The sequence below is a fragment of the Fundulus heteroclitus genome, unplaced genomic scaffold (genome assembly GCF_011125445.2).
Source record: "Fundulus heteroclitus isolate FHET01 unplaced genomic scaffold, MU-UCD_Fhet_4.1 scaffold_28, whole genome shotgun sequence".
NCBI classification, from domain to species: domain Eukaryota; kingdom Metazoa; phylum Chordata; class Actinopteri; order Cyprinodontiformes; family Fundulidae; genus Fundulus; species Fundulus heteroclitus.
This window is the reverse complement of record NW_023396689.1, coordinates 3,541,247-3,562,214: the sequence shown is the minus strand read 5'-3', so window position 1 is coordinate 3,562,214 and position 20,968 is coordinate 3,541,247. Positions and strand designations below refer to the sequence as shown.

The window sequence follows — 20,968 nt, the reverse complement described above, 5'->3', positions numbered from 1 at the left end:
CGAAGTACATGTTTTTTTCAATAATTGTTTTATCATTCTCTTCCTTTTATCTCCTCTTTCTTTCACCTTTTGTTTATTTTCTTCTTGTTCTTCCTTTCCTCTCCTACTTTCCCATTGTAGTGTCCATATCATTTGAGATATTCCCCACATGAATCATAATAAAACTATTCACATTCATAAATCAAGCGGAGCACTATGGCAAAAGCAGTACTGCTCCACTTGTGAAAATCAAATCTGATGAGCTCTTTTTGGCATTAAGACAACAATTATTATTGCCACATTGCCAGACAGGACACTGGAGAATTTTTTTTTTTTTATAATGATAATGGAGCTAAAAACGGAAATTCAGACTGAAGAAACTCATTGCTTACCTCCATCAATCAGGGACTCATTCGCCTCTGACGCAAGCCAATCAGCTTTGAATTGCTCCTCCTCGAAGCCAATCAGTGTCCTGGATTCGTCTTAAAAGAACTTCAAATCCAGCTCAACTTCTACCCAGCAAGCAAGCAGTCGCTGTGTGATGTCTGATCTGGACTCTGATGACTGGATTCAACCCACCTCCATCCCCTTCTCCACCATCATAGCTGCTCCATCTGGCTTTCCTATGTGCTCCTACAACCTTGTTCCTATTAGAGTGTAATTCGTCCTGGACTCTACAGAATTCGCTGTCATATCTCAATCAGTCTGGCAGAAGACCGCCATGTTGAGCCTGGTTCTGCCAGAGGTTTCTTCCCAACGGGGAGTTTTTCCTCTCCACAGTCGCTTCAAGCTTGCTCATCCTGGACAATATTGCAAATCTGTGTTTATCAAATTGGACATCTAGCTCAAACAGATCATCATATGGACTGAACAAACTTCTTCTATCTTCACTCCACCACCAGTTTCAGGCCTGGGGGATCATTCCTATTTTCATACACCTGCTTATGCATATTGAAGTATAATTCAGCGTGAATGTTTCCTGCCGAGGTCTGAGCGCCAAAGTCTTAAAATATTGTATCAATAAATTCTTCTAATTGTCTCTTCTTTCCGTGTGAGTTTTTTAGATTGAAATGCATTTAGCCACAGGGCCGGACTAAATTGTTCGGTGGGCCGGATTCGGTCCGCGGACCGTATGTTTGACACCCCTGATCTAAACCTTCTACCTGTATGTTAGACCCAATCCCAACCAAGTTGTTTAAGGAGATATTCCCTTTGATCAGTGGCTCTATTTTAGACATGATTAATCTATCCTTAGTAAATGGATATGTACCACAGGCTTTTAAAGTAGCTGTTATTAAACCTTTTCTTAAGAAACCTACTCTTGATCGAGATGAGTTAGTAAATTACAGACCTATATCTAATCTTCTTTTCCTATCTAAAATTCTTGAGAAAGTAGTTGCTAATCAAATTTTTGTGAACATTTACAAAGTAATGACCTACTTGAGGAGTTTCAGTCAGGCTTCAGAGCTCATCATAGCACTGAAACGGCTCTGGTGAAGGTCACAAATGATATTCTCATGGCCTCAGACTTGTGTCTGTACTTGTCCTGTTAGATCTCAGTGCTGCGTTTGATACAGTTGATCACAATATTCTCCTAGAAAGACTTGAGCATACTGTAGGGATTAAGGAGAAAACATTAGGCTGGTTTAAATCTTATCTGTCGGACAGATTCCAGTTTTTTCATGTTAATAATAAATCTTCTTCAAACTCTAAGGCAGGAGTGTTAAACAAACGGCCCGCGGGCCGGATTCCAGTCCGCTAAACAATTAAGTTCGGCCCGGTGCCTAAATGCATTATCATTATTCAACAATGATTTTTTTTTTCAGTGTCCTGTCTGGCAATGTGGCAATAATAATTGTTGTCTTAATGCCAAAAAGAGCTCATAATATTTGACTTTCACAAGTGGAGCAGTACGGCTTTTGCCATAGTGCTCTGCTTGATTTATGAATGTGAATAGTTTTATTATGATTCATGCGGGGAATATCTCAAATGATATGGACACTACAATGGGAAAGTAGGAGAGGAAAGGAAGAACAAGAAGAATGGAAGGGCAAGAGGAAAAAAAGAAAAGGTGAAAGAAAGAGGAGATAAAAGGAGAATGATAAAACAATTGTTGAAAAAAACATGTACTTCGTTTAATTGAAAATCTGCAGTCTGTAGTGTCCATGAGGGGCGCTGTGTTTTAATCAGCAAATGGTAGCACTGAGCTTAAGATGTGGAAAATTGATTTTAAATCTTTTCTTAATTTTTTATCTATTTGATGTATTTTGTCATGCAGAACAGTGTTTCTAAGTTCCAAAAAATCTGAATAAATGTTTTTCAACATTTTACAATCACTGTGATCAGTTCTTATGCATAATGCACTTAAGTAAATGTTTAACTGAGTAAAAGTATTGTTGAAATTGCATATACTTTTCTTAAAAACGCTGAGGTTATTCATAATCCATCCATCCATCCATCCATTTTCTAAACCGCTTTATCCCTCATGGGGTCGCGGGGGGTGCTGGTGCCTATTCCCAACGTTCACTGGGCGAGAGGCAGGGTAGACCCTGGACAGGTCGCCAGTCTGTCGCAGGGGTTATTCATAATATATTGTGTAAAAGTGAAATTCATTTAATATAAAAATCAATAAGTCCACTTTTATTAGTTCTATTTAATCTTGCAATAAGTTTACTCCTGTGGCCCTCTTGAGATCAGATTAAGCTGTATGCGGCCCCTAAACCAAAATTAGTTTGACACCCCTGCGCTGCGCTACGCTATCAGGCTCCTCTCCTGTGGAACTGACTCCCAGTTTTGGTCCGTGAGGCAGACACCCTGTCTACTTTTAGGACTAATCTTAAAACCTTCCTTTTTGACAAAGCTTATAGTTAGAGTGGCTCATGTTTTCCTGAGCTACCTCTATAGTTATGCTGCTATAGGCTTAGGCTACTGGAGGACATCAGGGCCTATTTTTCTCACTCTACTGATTTCTACTGTTCTCCAGTTTTGCATTGCATTGCAATGACTGTTGTCATTTCAGCTTTTAACTTTTTGCTCTCTCTCTTTTTTCTTCATAGTAGGTACACCTGGTCTGGCGTTCTGTTAGCTGTGGCATCATCCAGGGAAGACAGATCACCCGCTACTACCATCTAATGTAGAACAAATTACTGGATCAATGTGTGCTTCTGTGCTTTTTTGTCTGTCTTGTTTATGTCGCTGCTCTGTCTTCTGTAACCCCCAGTCGGTCGAGGCAGATGACCGTTCATACTGAGCCCGGTTCTGCTGGAGATTTTTCCTTCCTGTTAATGGGGAGGTTTTCTTTCCGCTGTCGCTTCATGCTTGCTCAGTTTGAGGGATTGCTGCAAAGCCATGGACAATGCAGACAACTCTCCCTGTAGCTCTACGCTTCTTCAGGAGGGAATGCTGCTTGTCCAGACTTTGATGCAATCAACTGGTTTCCCTTATATAGGAATTTTTTTTTACCAATCTGTATAATCTGATTGATTTTGACTTTGTAAAGTGCCTTGAGAGGACATGTTTCATGAATTGGCGCTATATAAATAAAATGGAAATTGAATTAAAACACCTTGATACCATTGCTGAAGTTTATGTAATACTATTTAATATGACATGCATAATGTAGCAGCTGAAGATAAAAATAGATGTTTTCTGGATGGAAGTGAACCTCTAAGTACCTGGAACCAAGCACCTGTAGTTGTTTGTGAGAGAGCGCTTGTGTCTGTGAGGTTTATCATGAGAAAAATGCTCAATAGTGGTTGTGAATAGCCAAAGACACCCCCCAGAGCACCGAGGCTGGCGCTAGGGGACCCAAAACCCCAGATGCCCAAAGGGACCCCCAAAGTAAAGGTGCCCAAGAGGGGCCAACACAGGAAATCTGCCTCCCCGCCCCCACCAAGGGAAGAGGAGAGACAGCCCCATGGAAACCCCCCAGTCGCTGCAATGCCAAAGCCCCAAGGAGCCGTGGGGACGAGCCCGTGGGCTCCGCCGGCAGCCAGCTACGCTGAAGTGGAACCGGGCATGGGCCCCAGGGACCCGAGGCCCCAGGGGCGCCCCGCCCCCTTGCGGGAGCCTGACCGAGCCCCGCGGGGCCAGGCCCTGCGAAGCAGCTGCCAGACGGGGTCCCACTGCTCTGTCGTTCCCTCCTGCTTCCTTGGTGTTACCAATTCAGGCTAAGAACCTCACTGGCTCTCCCTGGTTCCTCCAGCTGCCTACGGATCACTCTTCCTGGTGCCGCTGCCCGGACTCCGCTTCGGCTCCACCGGCCCGCCCACCTGCCACTTGGTCACCCGCCTCCATCGCTGGGAGCTGCCCGCTGAGTCCGATTCTCTGCTCCACTTTCCCTGGACAGGTTCCCGTGCTCTGTGGTAAGCTCCCCCTCTCCTCCACCTTTGCATCACCAGTACCCTGCGCTCTGACTAATCCCTCGTTGTGATGCGTCCACACATTTACCCCTGTTGAGCTGTGATTAAATCAACAACTTGAAACTGCCCTCAGTCTTCCGATCGTTGTCTTCATGTGGGTCAAGCACCTAAGAAAAACCATGACAGATCTCTATACTGATTGATACTGAGATTTTTCTTACTTTTCTGTGTGAATGTAATTATCAGGATCATTGCCTGTGCATTGCGGACAGATATTAGATGTGCAAAACCCATCTGGAACAGTGTTGCCAACTCAGCGACTTTGTCGCTATATTTAGCGACTTTTCAGACCCCTCCAGCGACTCTTTTTCAAAAAAGCGACTAGCGACAAATCTAGCGACTTCTGGAGACTCTGACGTGAAAGCACGTATCGTTCATACTCTTGTCCTCCAGCGGCAGGTGCTGCCGTGGGGCGCCTCCCCCGTTCTCCCCCTCCCGCAGGAGTCCCTCTCAGCGCTGCAGTCAGAGCCACAGCATGTTTACCCTCAGCGTCCAGACTGAAAATGAAGCGCACATGCGCTGGGATTGACGGCGCATGTTGATCATAAATAACTGAATTTGAAATATTTTATCCTAAATAAATAACGGCATTTGATTCACACAGCCACATGTTCATGTTTTACCGTGATTTGTAGGCTCTTTAGTGGACCACAAGAGAAAAAAGAAAATGTTGAAAAAAAGTTGAAAGGAAAAAATTTGTAACTCCGCCATAGTTTCTCTTTATGGTTCATTTTGCCGGTCTCAAACCCGGGTAAAGGAGGAGGGTTAGTATTATAATAAAATAAACATTAATAAAAAATAAATAAAAAAATAAAATAATAATAATAATAATAAATAAACATTAATGGACAGAAAAAAGTAGCTCTATATATATTCTGAGTGTTTTTTCTCACTTTTTGTCTCTCTCTAACAACGTTATTTCTCACACAGCGTCAATAATATGCACATCACATTGTGTGGCAGATTATGCAAATTAGGCGATGACGTCATTCAGCGACTTCTAGCAAGTTTTAGACCAGCCAATAGCTACTTTCCTTACATAGGAGTTGGCAACACTGATCTGGAATAATCTTTGACCTTTATAGTGTACTCTGTGAAAGATCCTGTATTGTATTAGTTGTACATTTGGGTTTCTAGTCATTTTGAAAGTTCTTAGATATATCTGAGCCCAGATGTTTTGTTCAAAGCTGACTGATAAATCCTCTGATATTGAGTCATCTAGTTTAGTCAGTGTGACAGTAGTTTTGGGGGGTTTAGATCTAGGAACTCTAATACATTTGTTGGAATTTGTAAACCATTTTTAATATGCTTACAATTATTTCAAAATTATATATATATATATATATATATATATATATATATATATATATATATATATATATATATATATTATTAATTTAATTTGTTGATATTCTAAAATATCAACAAATTACATGGTATTGTATTATTTCTATTAATACCACATTAAGGCCGGTAGCTGTAATCTGTAGGGTTGCTCTAAATTGAGTTTCGTTCCTGTGACTCTGGAACTAAACAATTTTTGCCCTTTTTCAATCATTACTAGGGACTAAACTCATAAATTAAAGTTATCCACGTGAAACCTGCACATTCATAAGTTACAAGGTGTTGAAAGAGCCAACTTTTAGAAAAACGTGACAAATCAGGGTTTTCCCTTCATTATAAGTGCTTCCCATTTTTTTCAGAAGAGAAGAATGAAAACCAAGTTTCTTTTATCTGATGTATCTAAGTACTTTCTGCAAATATTACAGGCTTTGAATAGCTCACTCAAATTGCTTATGAGTTAAAGTGATATGAAAACTGCATGTTTTCAAGAAATTAAGGCCTTAGACTGAGCTGCACCCCTGACTTTTCATTTCACAATTAAAAGTAGGCCTATTGACATTTTACATTGAATCCAGTATTAAAATTGTTTATAAGGCACTTCTTTACCATTCCACAAATTATTCACTAAAATAGGAAGTTAAATATCAGCCCCAACAACAATGACAGACACTTAGCTGTACATATTTATCATTAGATTTTAATCATCATATTTCAATTTCAGAACACAGGTAACATATTTATATTCACTAAAATAGGAAATTAAATATCAGCCCCAACAACAATGACAGACACTTAGGCCACGTTCACACTGCAGCCTGAAGTGACCCAATTCCGATTTTTTTGCCCATATGCGACCTGTATCTGATCTTTTTATGACAGTCTGAACGACACAGATCGGATTTTTTCAAATGCGACCCAGGCCACTTGGATATGCGGTCCTGAATCCGATACGTATCTGATCTTTTCAAATGCGACCTGTGTCTGTACGGCCGGGTCGCATTCATCCGACCTACACGTCATTGACCCTTGACAAACGTTACTAAACGTTACTAATCTGCGTCCTACTAAGCGGAGGCAGGAAAAACTAACAACCAATGGCGGAAGATAACACGGAGAGCAGTCAATGGAGAGAAAGTGAGGTTGCTGATTTAATTCATATTTGGAAAGATAGCTCGATTCAGACCAAACTCGAAGGGTCTTACCGGAACCGGGGGATATTTGAAAACATTTCCCGAGAAATGGCCGATCGGGGATACAAACGCTCCTGGATCCAATGCCAATGGAAAATCAAGAGCCTCCGGGCCAAATATAAGGAGGCTAAAGACATAAACAAACGAAGCGGACGTGGACGTGTCACCTGTTCATTTTACGAAGAGCTGGACCGTGTTTTGGGAGACAAGCCCAGCATTCAACCACTATACCTGGTGGATAGCTGCTTTGCTGGAGAGGAGCCCGAGGAGAGGAGCCCAGGTCCTGCCGCAAACACAGGCGGCAGCGGCGGCAGTGGCAGCAGTGATACAGGTGGGTTATTTACATATAACGCAATAATCAGCTGTGACATAACGTGATGTCATGTGACCTATTGTCATTTGTACATAGGTGATGGGATGCTTGCCTCACCTTCAACTCCTGCCTCAACCTCAGAGGAAAGTTCTACACCAAGAACTGATGATTCAAGCTTTAACAGCAGTACACCATCTACATCCTCTGGCTGTAAGAAAGTCTCTATATTTTGTCAGTTTACCCAAACTATAAAACAAAGAGTAATATTGTGCGTTATTTATTGAGGAAATGTTTTCTTTTATGTTCTGCTTGCTTCCTGAAATTCCTTTACTTATTGCAGGGGTGTCCAGCTCCAGTCCTTGAGGGCCGGTGTACTGAAACTTTTAGAGGTTTCCCTGGCCCCACACACCTGAATCAAATAGCACAATTAGCTCCTCAGTATGCAGTCAGGTTCTTCAGAGCCCTGCTAATTAACTGATTATTTGACTCAGGCATGTCAGACCAGGGACACATCTAAAGGTTGCAGGACACCGGCTCTCGAGGACCGGAGCTGGACACCCCTGATTTATTGTAAAGGTCCATAAACTACACTTGCTATTACCATAAATAAAGAAAATAGTTTAATTCTATCACAGTTTTAAATTCTCTCAATCTTACAGAAAAATAACAATATGTAATGGTTGTTCTATTCTTTTTCTTAATAAAGCAAGATCTGCTAATAAGAGAAAAAGAAAGTCAAACTGGAGACAACACTGGAGGTCTTTGTTGACATAATTGGCAGTGCCCTAAAAAATGAAGACACTGATCTTTTATTAAAAATGCAAGCAGCTCAGCATGAGCATGAACTGAAAATGTTTTCCATGCTGTCCCAGTTCTTAGAGAGATCAAGCCACCCTCCTCAGCCACCGTTTTACCAGGCTCCAATGCAGCCTTCACAGCCTTACAGTCCAAGAGCACCTCCTACTCATCCATCCCCGTTTCCTGTAGTTCCAGGTCCATCCAACATCAGGCCTCTGTCCTTTCTTCAGGATTTAAATCAACCACTGCTGTTCAACAGTGCTCAATCACATTCACATGTCACACAATCCTTTTGTGAAACACTAGCTAATGCTAATGATTATCCTCCTGCCTTCCAGTCTCAAGATGAGGATGAAATGTAAGCACTTTTGAAAAGTCCTGATTTTTGTTTTGAAGAAGGCTGATCTGCATTTTAATTTAAATACTGCATTTGCAATGAAAGGTTACGTTTACTTTATTAGTTAGTACTTGAATTTAAGGTGCAATATTTTTTCATATTGATTGTTCTGTTTTTGTATTCGAAAACATTGTTAAATGTTGTTAAAGTTGATAAAAAAATTGCACTACAAGAGCCATACTATTTTACCAGCAAAACCAGGTAACGTTGTTAAAAACTTTATTTTTCTGATATTGAACAAAAAATGTTTGAACATGTGTGTTAACAGTGGGCCACCAAAAATAAAAATGTTGGTAATTCAACGTTGGTTACTGAAAAACTGAGTGAGTGCTTCTCTGACTCTTGCGGGCTGCACATCTGCTACATCACCTCCTTCTGCCCATCTTTCAATGGGAGGAACAGGTGCACCAGGTTCCTCGTAGGCCTCACCATGCATTTCACACATGTTGTGGAGTGTTCAACATGCACTTATGAAATTGGTAACAGCAGAGATGTCCACATCTAGGCGTTTACCAAGGCATCTACACCGGCCCTTCAGCCGACCAAAGGCGCACTCCACTGTCATCTATCTTAGGCACCTTACTGCCTAAGATATTTTTCTCAACAATTCCCTCTGGTTTGATCCTACAGATCAAACCAAAAACTAGGCTAAACTAAGTCTATGTCTTGGAACCCTTAAACAAAATGTAAATGATAAGATGCAATATTGTAACCCACTGTCCCCTCTGTTGGTGACTAGTGAAATCAAATTAAGTTAAAATTTACCCCTTAAAAGTAAGATAACCCAAATATAAACTAATAAGCTACTGAACCTACCTGAATCTTAAGCATACTAAAACCAATAAAAGTAAGCACCTTTAACCGGTAGGTGTAAGCCTAAGATAACTTTGCAACTATCAAGAAACTGTGATATGAGCTAAATACGACTCTAGGAGACTTAAACTAGATTAACAAGATGTCTTTTTAGAAAGTAACATAACCTGTGAAAGTACTACACTCTGATCAAACCACAGAATAAATACCAAATTATAATGCAATGCATAACCAAGATTCTAACAGTACTAGTATTTAACATCTTAGGAATATGGAACTTATAAGACAAATGCAGTGCTTACAAAATTCTCTTTTTTTACACAATGCATTCAATTGGTGTCATGATGTTGTCTTGTGTCTCAGGGAGGTCTTCTTCTCTCCCTTAAAGATAACGGTTTATAGAATCATTGTCCCAAGCGTGGTCTCCACACAACTGTATGTTAATCGTTTATTAAAAATAAAAACAAAATAAAAATCCAGCTGCCTCATCCGTGGGTGGCTATCGGCGCCTCAAGTTGCTCCAGAGATGTTTCCTCAAACCCTCTGGTGGCTGGTACGCATGGGTCTGGAATCGGATAGGCCTCCTGACCTGTGGCCAACAGATCTGTCTTTCGATGACCTTAGCGTGCACTCCTCATTCGAGGTCGGGGTTGGTGGACCCTCCTTCACATGCCTGGACTCTCCTGGTTTCATGTTCCAATACAATCTGAAACTTACACGGCAATCTTTAGATATCAAATGTTGTGTGCTACCTGTAATTCCCGGGAGCTGATGTTGCACCCCGAAAAACTCCTTCCAGTCATATGGAATACACCCTGTAATACATACCATACTGTTCCGTCTTCATCCTATCGGGAAACCTATTTCAGAAATGTAATATTTATTGAGACGTTTTATCACAATTTCTCTGTCCTCTTCTCCTCACGGGCCTCTGATCGTCCTGAAAAATAATGCACGCACGCACACACAAATACTTTAGACCTCTGATGGGGACCTCCATGTCTGTAGAATCAAACAGTAGTTAATTCAGTTCTGAAATCAAAGTAGATTTTCCTGTAAGAATGTCAGCATCTTCTTTGGATTAAAAAATTACCATACATTGCACCACTTCACACAAAACTTCTCAGCACGCTGTATGTCACCACTCCATTAAACTCTGTAACCTCTACCCAACCTCAGAGGTCCTACTCTGTATGGTTCAGAAAAAGTTCCTGTTTTAATCCTAGAGAAAACGCAAACCTCCATCCGGTCATTTTACAACACCTTTATTCCTCCTGCCATGAATTCCTCTCACTGTTTACCTTAAATAGATATGATCCTCATGTCAAAAAGTCCTGCATCCACCCTTTAGGATCATTTGGCGTGCACTGTTTTTCCAACACATACTAAACCCCCATACTATTCACTTATCTTTCTATCAACTTGTTACAAATCCTGATCCAGTTAACTCCAACACAATATATGCAGCTTTCAATCCCTAGCTATCCTGCATGACACAACAACCATCTTTTAACTATTACTTTTAACAGGGCTTTTAATAGAAGTAGCTTAGATTTGCATTAAGTTACCCTCTGTTTTTCTATTTTATCCAGTTTTTTCTATTTTATGTAGTTTTTCTAGTTTATGTAGTTCTATTTTATTTAACATTCACTTATTGTACTGCTAAATCTGTTTAACCCTTCCAGGAACCCCCCTATAGAGTCTTTCTCCAGCAGATACGTGCTTTCTGACACTTCACCCATTAAATTTAATTTATAGCCCCGGCCTGTTTCTTAGGAGTCAACTGAACAAACATTCAGAGCCATGGGAAAGTTCTTTTTTTTTAAAACAACGGTTATCTAATCTACAATGCTGCCACATACCTCCCGTGGGGTCCTGCAAAGAACCCCTCATCCAAGTTACTGTGCCATAGGTTGATACATAAAGGTTAAGATCTGTATAACGTTAAAATACACTATTATCATATAAATGCTTATATATTTTCACAACAGTACAGACATTAACGGTATCCCCATTCCCCCTGTTTTGAAAAAAAAATAATTTTGTTACAAAACATTAACAAAGAACAGTATTTAGTCATCACAGGGAGTCAATTAGCTGCAAACGCTCATCTATGTTGAAGTAGGCAGAGGTTGCAGAAGATCAGTGTATCTAAATTAAATAATGACTTCGAACTGATGGTACTCAGTGGCACACAGCAATTCAGCTTAGTGAGAATGCTGGATGTTCCAAGTTATTTACATACCGAGACAGGGTGGTGTGTCTGGGCAAAGGACATAAAATATCGTTTATAACCTGACTAAAATACCTGGTAATATAACAAATCCTGGTGAATATCTGGTATATCATAGCTGGCAACTGTTTTATGTAAAATAGAAAAATCTCAATACTTTGCAGCTAATAAGAAATAACCTAACAGATTGTTTAACCTATGTTGTTTAAAAACAGAATGTCTAACTCAGGGCACATCTGTGCATACCAGAGAGAGGCCTCGTGTAATAAACCTGTCACCCCAGGCATTTGAAACTGATAGCAACTCCCATTTTGTAAATTTATGGCATGCACTAGTGAACCCAGAGAAGCAACTCAACTGTGACCCTAAATGTAAGTAGAGCACGTGAAAGTATTCCCACCCCTGTGGAGTTCCTGCTCATAGATAAGATGGCAAAGCACACCTTCTGCTGCTTAACAATGATCAATGCATTCCTGGTGATAATAGAATCAAAACTCATGTTTAAAAAGAGCTTATCAGTTACATAACAGAAAAGTGAATAGACATTAGTATATTTTCAAAACCGCAAACCTGTACTGCTGGTATATGCTCAATCGGTTGCCTTAAGAAATGTTTAACCATCTCCTGATCCATTTGTCTAGGAGCTCAAAAGATGGAAAGAAAGAAAAAAATATGAGAACGCAGGCCATCCAGATCACATCCCATTAAATTTGTTCAGTAGTATATGGCAAGACATAACTGTCTGTGTTTTACCTTAAAGATGTTTGTTACCAGTCTGTGTGGTTCCTGACATGGACTCAGATTGACATGCAACAGATCAGGCAAACAGGAGATCGGAGTTCAGACTTCATATTCAAGGCTTCCATGTGTGGAACTCTGGAAGAATACTAAATGGATGGATGTGAACATCCCTTCCCCCATATGCTGGAACGGCAATCCGCAGTAATGTCTCTGCAACGCAACTCAGAAACAAAGTCCCCTTTTCACAAGTCAGAATCTGATGAATTAAGTGGCTCCAATGTGTGCAGAAAGTTCATGCAGTCATTCCCCTTGACAGCTTGGGATCAGCACTGTTCATGGGCATTGGCCACTTTTCCAGGGTGCGTAAACATTATTCACGGGAGCGTTATCCCCTTGCTGGGGTACTGACCTTCTGGAGGTGAGGTCATATTGGGACTACATGCCAGGCTTGCTGGTGGTGTGAAACAGTCTCATGCCCAGGGCCCAGCGTAAGCAGCTGTAGCAGATGTCTGTAGGTGTTCGAAAAGTTCAGACATGTCCACCTTGTCCTTTCGGTCCCCTGCTCCTTCCCCTATGTCTGCGCTAATTGTCAAAATGCCATCCGGGTCCATGTGCAGGAACAACAAATTAAGTAAAAAGGGAGGGGACGACAAGGAGTAAAAAGAAAGATAACATGAAAAAGGACAGGAAGAGTGGGACTAAAATTAAAACAAATAAATCATGTTTATGTAGACTAAGTTGGACAACTCAGTGTTACAATAGGTCCTTTCACAACTAGAGGGAGCTGGTGAGTCAGAACCCAGGGAACAGAGAACAGATCAGGTTGAAGTGGAGGGTTTTTATTTCTCATAAAACCGGTCTCTTAAAAAGCTAAAAACACAATAAAATGTTTTCTTTAAATAATCTAAAAATCAGTAAAACAACTAAAAACGGGAGGCTTCCAGTCCAGGATAATTGTCACAGCAGCAGAGTCCACAAAGGAAGTCAGTTCTTAGTTTCACCCCGCAGCCGTCTCGAGATTGGTCCAGTCACACCGCGTCCTTGCTGTGGTCCGCCCGCCTCTCACTCGCCACTGGACTCCTGCAAACACAAACACACACTGGCCAGAAGCGTTGTTTGTGGAGCCAACTGATCTTTGCTGCGGTCCTTCCGACATGGCAAAACCCTGCAGATGTCAGTGGAAAACGTTTACTCAGAGTTTTACCTCTGCCCCGCTGCCAATCCAATGCTTTGTTTTCCACTGCACTCTGTTCCTGCTGCAGAGATGGTCCACGTCATGCCGATCAGTCTGCTTATACTTGGTGGTCACTTAGTCTCTCCTCCTACCACACCTGGCTGTTATGGCCTGCTTCCCCTGCTCCTTCTGTAGTGAGTTCTTCACCATTTAAGTGTTCTGCCAGCTTCCCTTGGCAGGTCTGTGAAACAGCTGATAGGCTGCTTCCAGGCACACCCACAACTTCACAGGTGGCCATCATCAGGTAATTTGTCCTCTCAGAGTTCACAGTGGATCAAAACAACACAACAGTAAAAGCATGCAGTAAAAGAGAAATCATGCACACATATTTACATAATCACACCATCACAATAAAACAAATTTCCACTGTATGACATGTATTCTATTTGTTTTATTGTCCTGTTGTTTTGTGCGCTATCTTCTCATTTCAGAGGGCCCTGGGCCTGTGTGTGCCTAGGGCCCCAAATTTCCTAAATCTGCCCGTGTCTAGAGTGGTATGAAAGCCGAAGATAAACCCCAAAATATTTGCTTAATAACAATTCACTGAGAGATTTCGTCAAAGATCAAAATAAAAATATGTGTGTTGTACCTGTATTGTTCAATTGTGATCCCTTCTTTTTCTTTGACAGTCCTTTTAAAGATGTTTACCAGTGTTGACATTCAAAGAACTTCCTAGTTACTTATCAGTCTCTTTTGAACAACGGTTATGCAAAACTCTTTGTAACCTGCAGACAATCTTTGATCTGGTGTCTGACTGGAATTATAAAGTGAAAAGAAATATGAGTAAATAGAGAGGCACAACAAAAACTCACATACGTCTGGCCATGTTATGTGCCAGTTATTTATCATCAGGGTAGGTCTATATCAAAAGTAACAAATCCTAATTTCAAAACTTGTCAGTAACAATGAGAGAAATTTCATAATATACCTTTCAGATTTAGATCTTGTCAAGAATTTGGTGTATGATCCATAGCAGGTTCTGTGATAGGAGACCTCAAGAGCTACACAGTCCTTATCTCTTATGTGTACAAGCACACTCTCATCCTTCTTTGCTTCTGCTGCTTTTCACAACAATCCTAGAAATATAAAAGATTTATTATACAACATGTCGATATAAACCGCATCATGGTACATATTTACAAAAAAATGTATACCGTGGGGCATCAACATAGCAGAGCCCAACAAACATAAACATCATGATGACATTATTAAACCTTTTTCCTATAGGACTAAATATGTTTCTATCCAGATAGGTAAAGGTATAGACAAGGCATACATCCACTTAACTTAAGGAAAAATTTAACTATAGATTACAGAGAAAGTATTAACTTACCACCATCAACAGTCTCTGCCTTGACAAGTTTCACCCTCTGGCGAGAATTCTTGACAGTGTCAAACTTCTCTCTTTTTTTGCATATAATGCAGACAGCTGGCAGCACATGTTTTCTTGGCTGGCTATGACAAGCTTTTGGATTATCTTGTTGAAGAGGGGCAAATCCGATGCCGATGTCTTCTCTTGATCTCAGTCGTTTTGGTGATTGGATATAGGGCAATTTATTAATGTCCTGTTCATCAGATACGGGCTTGTGCTTTCGTTTCTGGGCAGCATTTATTCGCTTCTTGTCGGTAAATCGGCGATAATAGGTCGGGTGGTAGCCAATGTGGCTTGGTATATCATAAAATCCGAAGGAGAGGAGGGAAAGCGAGTTATCGGCAGTCGTCCGTTCATCACCGGCTAAATCAGCCCAAACACGGCATAATCTACGAAAAGTTTCCCACCTTGTTCGAGTAAATGGTTCTGTGTGTTCTCCTTCATTCCCGGCAACATGCATAAGGCATGCACATTCCATAATTACAATGTTTCCGCCGGATTTTCTTTCTATCACGAATAAACGTATATGTTTACCATGGGCGCTGCCGTGTTGTTTGCTGACGTCACAATCTACTTAACTGCCACCTGATTGGCTGAGCAGCGGCCAGTCGCGACCTAAATAGTGCGCAATTTTCTCATCTTAAACTGGCTGTAACTTGCCTTGTGCACGGTTTTGTGTGGAGAACTTTTTATTCTAGGCATTTGAATATATGAATTATCATTTAAGACAGTAATAAAGTAGTTCCACGGATACAGGAACGAAAGTGAACGCTACAGATTACAGCTACCGGCCTAATTGTATGTTTAATCTATCAAATGTGATAAACTCAGTCCCATCAAATAAATGTTCTAGATATTCAATGCCTTTATTCTTCCAGTATAGAAAGTTTATCATATTATTTTTTGTAAGATGTCAGGATCATTCCAGATGGGTGTACGACTGCATGGAATAAGGGATGACTACATTATTTTAAGAAACTCCCACCATGCTGTCAGAGTAGAGCTAATAATATTAACTCTAAGAGTAGAGTTAATATTTTTAAAGCATGCATGCCGTTTTATATTTCAGCTAATGAATTGATTTTTTGGGATCATTGAAATAAGTAATTAATTCTAGGTAAGACTCAATTCACGAGAACGCGCTTGCGTTCTCGTGAATTGAGAAACAGACTAAGACTTCCTGAAAAGACGAGAGTGCAGACTTCCCAGTAAATCCTGTTGTAATGTAAAATATGACAGTTTACTGGATTAAGGAAAGTTCTAGTATACTACATGCTATCATACATAATATTTGAGAATTTGGAAACATTTGCTCTTTATTTCCCAAAGTTTTCGGGGGAGGAGAGGAGATAATGGATATTTCAGATGTCTGAAAGACCCCGTTTATTTATTTTTATTTTACAATTTTGTAAACAGCTGCCGATTAAACTGAATGTTACAACCTTGACATGATTATAGGAGTTGTTTTACCGAGAAATCAATTACAAGCGCTGTGAAAACGGCTGCAAAGCGCGCTCCTGACACAGGGGGAACAGATTTTCATGGGGGAACAGAATTGCGCACAACACCTGAACCCTGCCTGCCCTCCACCTGTCAGCAGCCCTCAGAGCAACAGCCACCTGCTCTGCAGCTCACACCAGCAGCCTCCGCCCCCAGAGCTCCGCAGCATCCGCTCACTCTCCCCGGTGGTTCGTCCTTCGCTTAGTGGTAAGAACCTGGTCACGTAAATTTCCTCGTTGTCGCGGCCACAATTAATCCTTTCTCTCTGTTCCAGAGCTTCAAGGCAAGGCAAGGCAAATTTATTTATATAGCACAATTCAGTACAGGGACAATGCAAAGTGCTTTACACGATTAAAATATAGCAAATTAAAACAGAATAAAAGCAAGTAGGAATAAAATGTAGATAGAAATTAGAACAAAGAAGTGGTGATTCAGTTAACTAGAACAGTTGAAGGCAATCCTAAACAAATGTGTTTTTAATCTTGATTTAAAGGAACTCAGGCTTTCCGCACCTTTACAATTTTCTGGAAGTTTGTTCCAGATAAGCGGAGCATAGGAACTAAATGATGCTTCTCTTTGTTTAGTTCTGGTTCTAGGTATGCAGAGTAGGCTGGAGCCAGAATACCTTAGTGGTCTGGATGGTTGATACACCGATAACAAGTCTGTGATGTATTTAGGTGCTAAGCCATTTAGGGATTTATAGACTAACAGAAGTATTTTAAAGTCTATTCTCTGAGATACAGGGAGCCAGTGTAATGACTTTAGAACTGGGGTTATGTGCTCTACTTTCTTAGTCTTAGTGAGGATGCGGGCAGCAGCATTCTGGATCAGCTGCTGCTGTCTGATCCACTTTTTAGGAAGACCTGTGAAAACACCGTTGCAGTAATCTGTTCGACTAAAAATAAACGCATGGATTAGTTTTTCCAGATCCTGCTGAGACATCAGTCCTTTAATCTTAGAAATGTTCTTCAGGTGATAGAAAGCTGACCTTGTAACTGTCTTTAGGTGCTTTTGGAGGTTCAGGTCTGAGTCCATCACTACTCCCAGATTTCGGGCCTGATAAGTGGTTTTTAGCTGAAGCAGCTGGAGCTGTGTGCTAACTTTTGATCCCTCCTCTATTGGTCCAAATGTTATTACTTCTGTTTTGTTTTTATTCAACTGAAGAAAATTTTGGCACATCCACGTATTGATTTCTTCTAGGCATTTACTCAGTGCTTGAACTGGTCCATAGTCACCTGGTGATGTAGAGCTGTGTGTTGTCTGCATAGATATGGTAGCTAATGTTGTTGTTTTTTATTATCTGAGCAAGAGGGAGCATGTAGATATTGAAAAGGAGGGGACCCAGGATGGACCCTTGGGGAACCCCACATGTGATTTTTGTCATCTCTGATGTAAAGTTACCTACTGATACAAAAAATTCCCTGTCCTTTAAGTAGGATTTAAACCAGTTGAGAGCTGTACCAGAGAGGCCGACCCAGTTTTCCAGACGTTCTAACAGAATGGAGTGATCGACAGTATCAAATGCTGCACTGAGGTCCAATAGAACCAGCACGGTGGTTCTTCCACAATCTGTATTTATATGGATGTCATTAAAAAACCTTGATAAGGGCGGTCTCTGTACTGTGGTGAGCACGGAAGCCTCACTGGAAAACGTCAAATCGGCTGGTCGTTGTTAAGAAGGTGTTTAATTGTTGAAATACAGCTTTTTCAATAATCTTACTGATAAAGGGGAGGTTTGAGATGGGCCTGTAGTTCTGGAGTAGACGTTTGTCTAAATTGTTCTTTTTCAGCAGTGGTTTGATAATTGCTGTTTTTAGGGACTGGGGGAAAACACCTGACAGAAGGAACGTGTTTATTATCTAAGTCAACTCAGACGCTATGACAGGCAAAACTTTCTTAAGGAAAACTGTGGGTAGAACATCAAGACAGCAGGAGGAGGAACTTAGCTGTTGAATGATCTGCTCTAAGCTTTTGTGGTTTATTTGGCTGAATTGGGACATTTTGTCAGGATAAGTTCCAGCTGAATACGGCTTTGGTTCTGGAGCTGGTGTGGATGTACAAACTGATCCTCTAATTTTTAGGATTTTTTTCAGTAAAGAAGTTAGCAAATTCATTGCAGGCCCTGGTGGAGTGGAGCTCAGAAGCCACGGACACAGGAGGATTTGTTAACCTGTCGACTGTGGAAAATAAGACACGAGCATCATTAATGTTTTTCTTGATGATCTCTGAGAAGAAAGATTCCCTTGCATTTTTCAGTTGTAAGTTATATCTGTAAAGTCTCTCTTTATAGATGTCATAGTGAACCTGGAGTCTATTCTTTCTCCACCTGCGTTCAGCTTTCCGGCACTCCCTTTTTTCACTTCTAGCTGCTGGAGCATTTCTCCAAGGAGATTTTTTCTTCCCGGAAACAACTTTCACTTTAACTGGAGCAATGCAGTCTATGATGTCTGAGACTTTAGACTGAAAGTTATCTACTAGCTCATCTACTGAGTTGCAGCCCAAGGTTGAAGTAGCAGAGTAAGCTTGAATAAAATTTTCTGTAGCATTGTCCTTAAAGGTGCGTTTTCTTACGATGTCCCTTTGGCTAAATGAGTCACTGGAAATGAGACATTCAAAGGTAACGGAGAAGTGATCGGATAAGGCAACATCAGTTACATTGACCTGTGAAATGTTTAGACCTTTAGTGATGATCAAGTCTAAAATATGTCCCTGTTTGTGTGTTGGCTGTTTAACATGTTGGGTTAAACCAAAGTTTCTAAGTGTGTCACACAGTTCTTTTGCACTTCTGTCTTTAGGGTTGTCAACGTGAAAGTTGAAGTCTCCCACAATAATTAAACAGTCATAATCAACACATATCACAGACAGCAGGTCACTAAAATCATTAAAAAAGTTTGATGTGGACTTAGGAGGCCTGTAAACATTCAGAAACATGGTTCGTATCGGGCCCTTTACCTGGAAAGCCAAATTTTCCCAAAAACACCTTTTTACACTTTAGTGAATCATTAAACAATGTTGCTACTCCTCCACCTTTCCTTTGCTGTCTGCTTTCACAAAGAAAATTCTAGTTTGGAGGTGTCGACTCCAGCAGAATGGCTGCTTCATTAAATTCATGTAACCATGTTTCTGTTAAAAACATAACATCAAGATTATTGTCAATAATGAAGTCATTAATTAAAAGGGATTTTTCTGACAGAGATCTAATATTTAGTTAACCCAGTTTATATGATTTGGTGGTTGATGATGTCTCTGTGGCAGGTTACATCTGACAGTTTATGACTTTTAAGTACGACTGATTATTCCTGTCTGTTTTCCTTTTGCTTTTCTTATTTCTGCCACGTACCATAACAGATATTCCATGTTCTCCGTCAGGAGACCCAGGCTTATGCTGGAAGCGGTCTTGACTGATAAACGTACTGCCAGGGCCCGCTGAATATCACAAGGAAGTTATCCGAAGGTCTTCAGGACAGGCATGTTCTGTGATATGTAGAGGAGGAGGAGGATCTGGACCTCTGTGTCCTTTGGAAGATGCTGATTTAGTCACAGAACTGCGGTATTCAGAATTAATATGTGGAGAGGATGTTAACTGTAGACCAATCTTAAGGACTTTGTTCATGTTATGAGAGAAATCCAATGAGATCTGGGATGAATCTTTCTGTAGCTCTGACGACGCCTCTTTCTGTGTCATCTTTCTGGCTGTCTTTATCTTGGCTTGTTCGGGCTGCACTGGGCTTATCTTTTGTTTAGGCACTGGATGTAATTTGTTTTGAAACAAAGCTGAATAGAAGATGTTTGAAATCAGTCGTTTTGCACCTGACCTATTTAGAGAGAAACCATCTCTGTTGAACAGATGTCTTCTTTCCCAAAAGATGTTAAAGTTGTCTATGAAGGTTAGAGTTGTTTGTTTGCATGTTTTTTCCAGCCATTTGTTTAGCATCAGAATTCTGGAAAAAATCTTGTCTCCACAAGTAATGGTCGGAAGAGGGCCGCTGAGAAGCACCTTGACATTTTTGCCATGAACTAAGTTCAACAGACGAATGTAATCCTCTTTCAATACTTCTGATTTTCTTATCCGGGAGACGTCGCCCAGGGCTTCAGCTTGTATTATGAGTTTTTCCAAGGTCGGGCGTTCTTTCAAGATCCTTGGAAGGTCTGTCTGAAGGATGTCTAATAAATCAGACACCGGGCCATAGTTCGAGTCATTATAAATTAACACCTCTGTGTTTTTCTTGTTACAGAAATGTTTAATCCCACATACAGACCCACTGCATAAAATCAGGGTCCTTGGCCCCGTGGCATTTCCTTTCTCTGATGTATTAGAGCGAAAGTCGTTGACGTACCTCTGAGTGTTGTCATGATTCTCCTGGGTCACATTTTGGAGCGGAGCGAATCTGTTTCGTAAAGGAATTCCAGCATTTCCAGCAGGTTTACTTCTATCATTTGTTGTGGGAACAGCCCACTGTTGTTTCACTTGTCCTGGGACATCTCTCTGTAGTCTCAGCCAGTTTTCTTTGTCTAGGCGTGGGGTTCGTTGATCCTTTGGTCTTGCACCCAGAGTGGTCCAGGGATTCTCATTTTCCTCAGGGATCTGTTTGTTCAGAGAGTTGCCGGGCTGGTGGTCCCCGTTTGGAGTCGC

General features: G+C 40.9%; 2 protein-coding genes across 2 annotated transcripts in view; both read left to right on the top strand.

The window, feature by feature from the left end:
- enpp6 (ectonucleotide pyrophosphatase/phosphodiesterase 6) overlaps nucleotides 1-20,968 on the top strand; it is a 162,644-nt gene that overhangs the window by 31,821 nt on the left and 109,855 nt on the right. The window lies entirely within an intron of this gene.
- LOC118559366 (spore coat protein SP96-like) lies at nucleotides 6,670-8,708 on the top strand. The gene is made up of 3 exons (XM_036130046.1): nucleotides 6,670-7,265; nucleotides 7,344-7,457; nucleotides 8,120-8,708. Exons 1-3 carry the CDS (start codon nucleotides 6,839-6,841, stop codon nucleotides 8,341-8,343), a joined length of 765 nt encoding a protein of 254 aa, XP_035985939.1. The 5' UTR covers nucleotides 6,670-6,838; the 3' UTR covers nucleotides 8,344-8,708.

Bases quoted from the DNA above. Each gene is read 5' to 3' on its own strand.
- LOC118559366 (XM_036130046.1), top strand. From the start codon at position 6,839: ATGGCGGAAGATAACACGGAGAGCAGTCAATGGAGAGAAAGTGAGGTT. The intron at 7,266-7,343 runs GTGGGTTATTTA...ATTTGTACATAG, and splicing joins CAGTGGCAGCAGTGATACAG to GTGATGGGATGCTTGCCTCA. The intron at 7,458-8,119 runs GTAAGAAAGTCT...ATGCTGTCCCAG, and splicing joins ACCATCTACATCCTCTGGCT to TTCTTAGAGAGATCAAGCCA.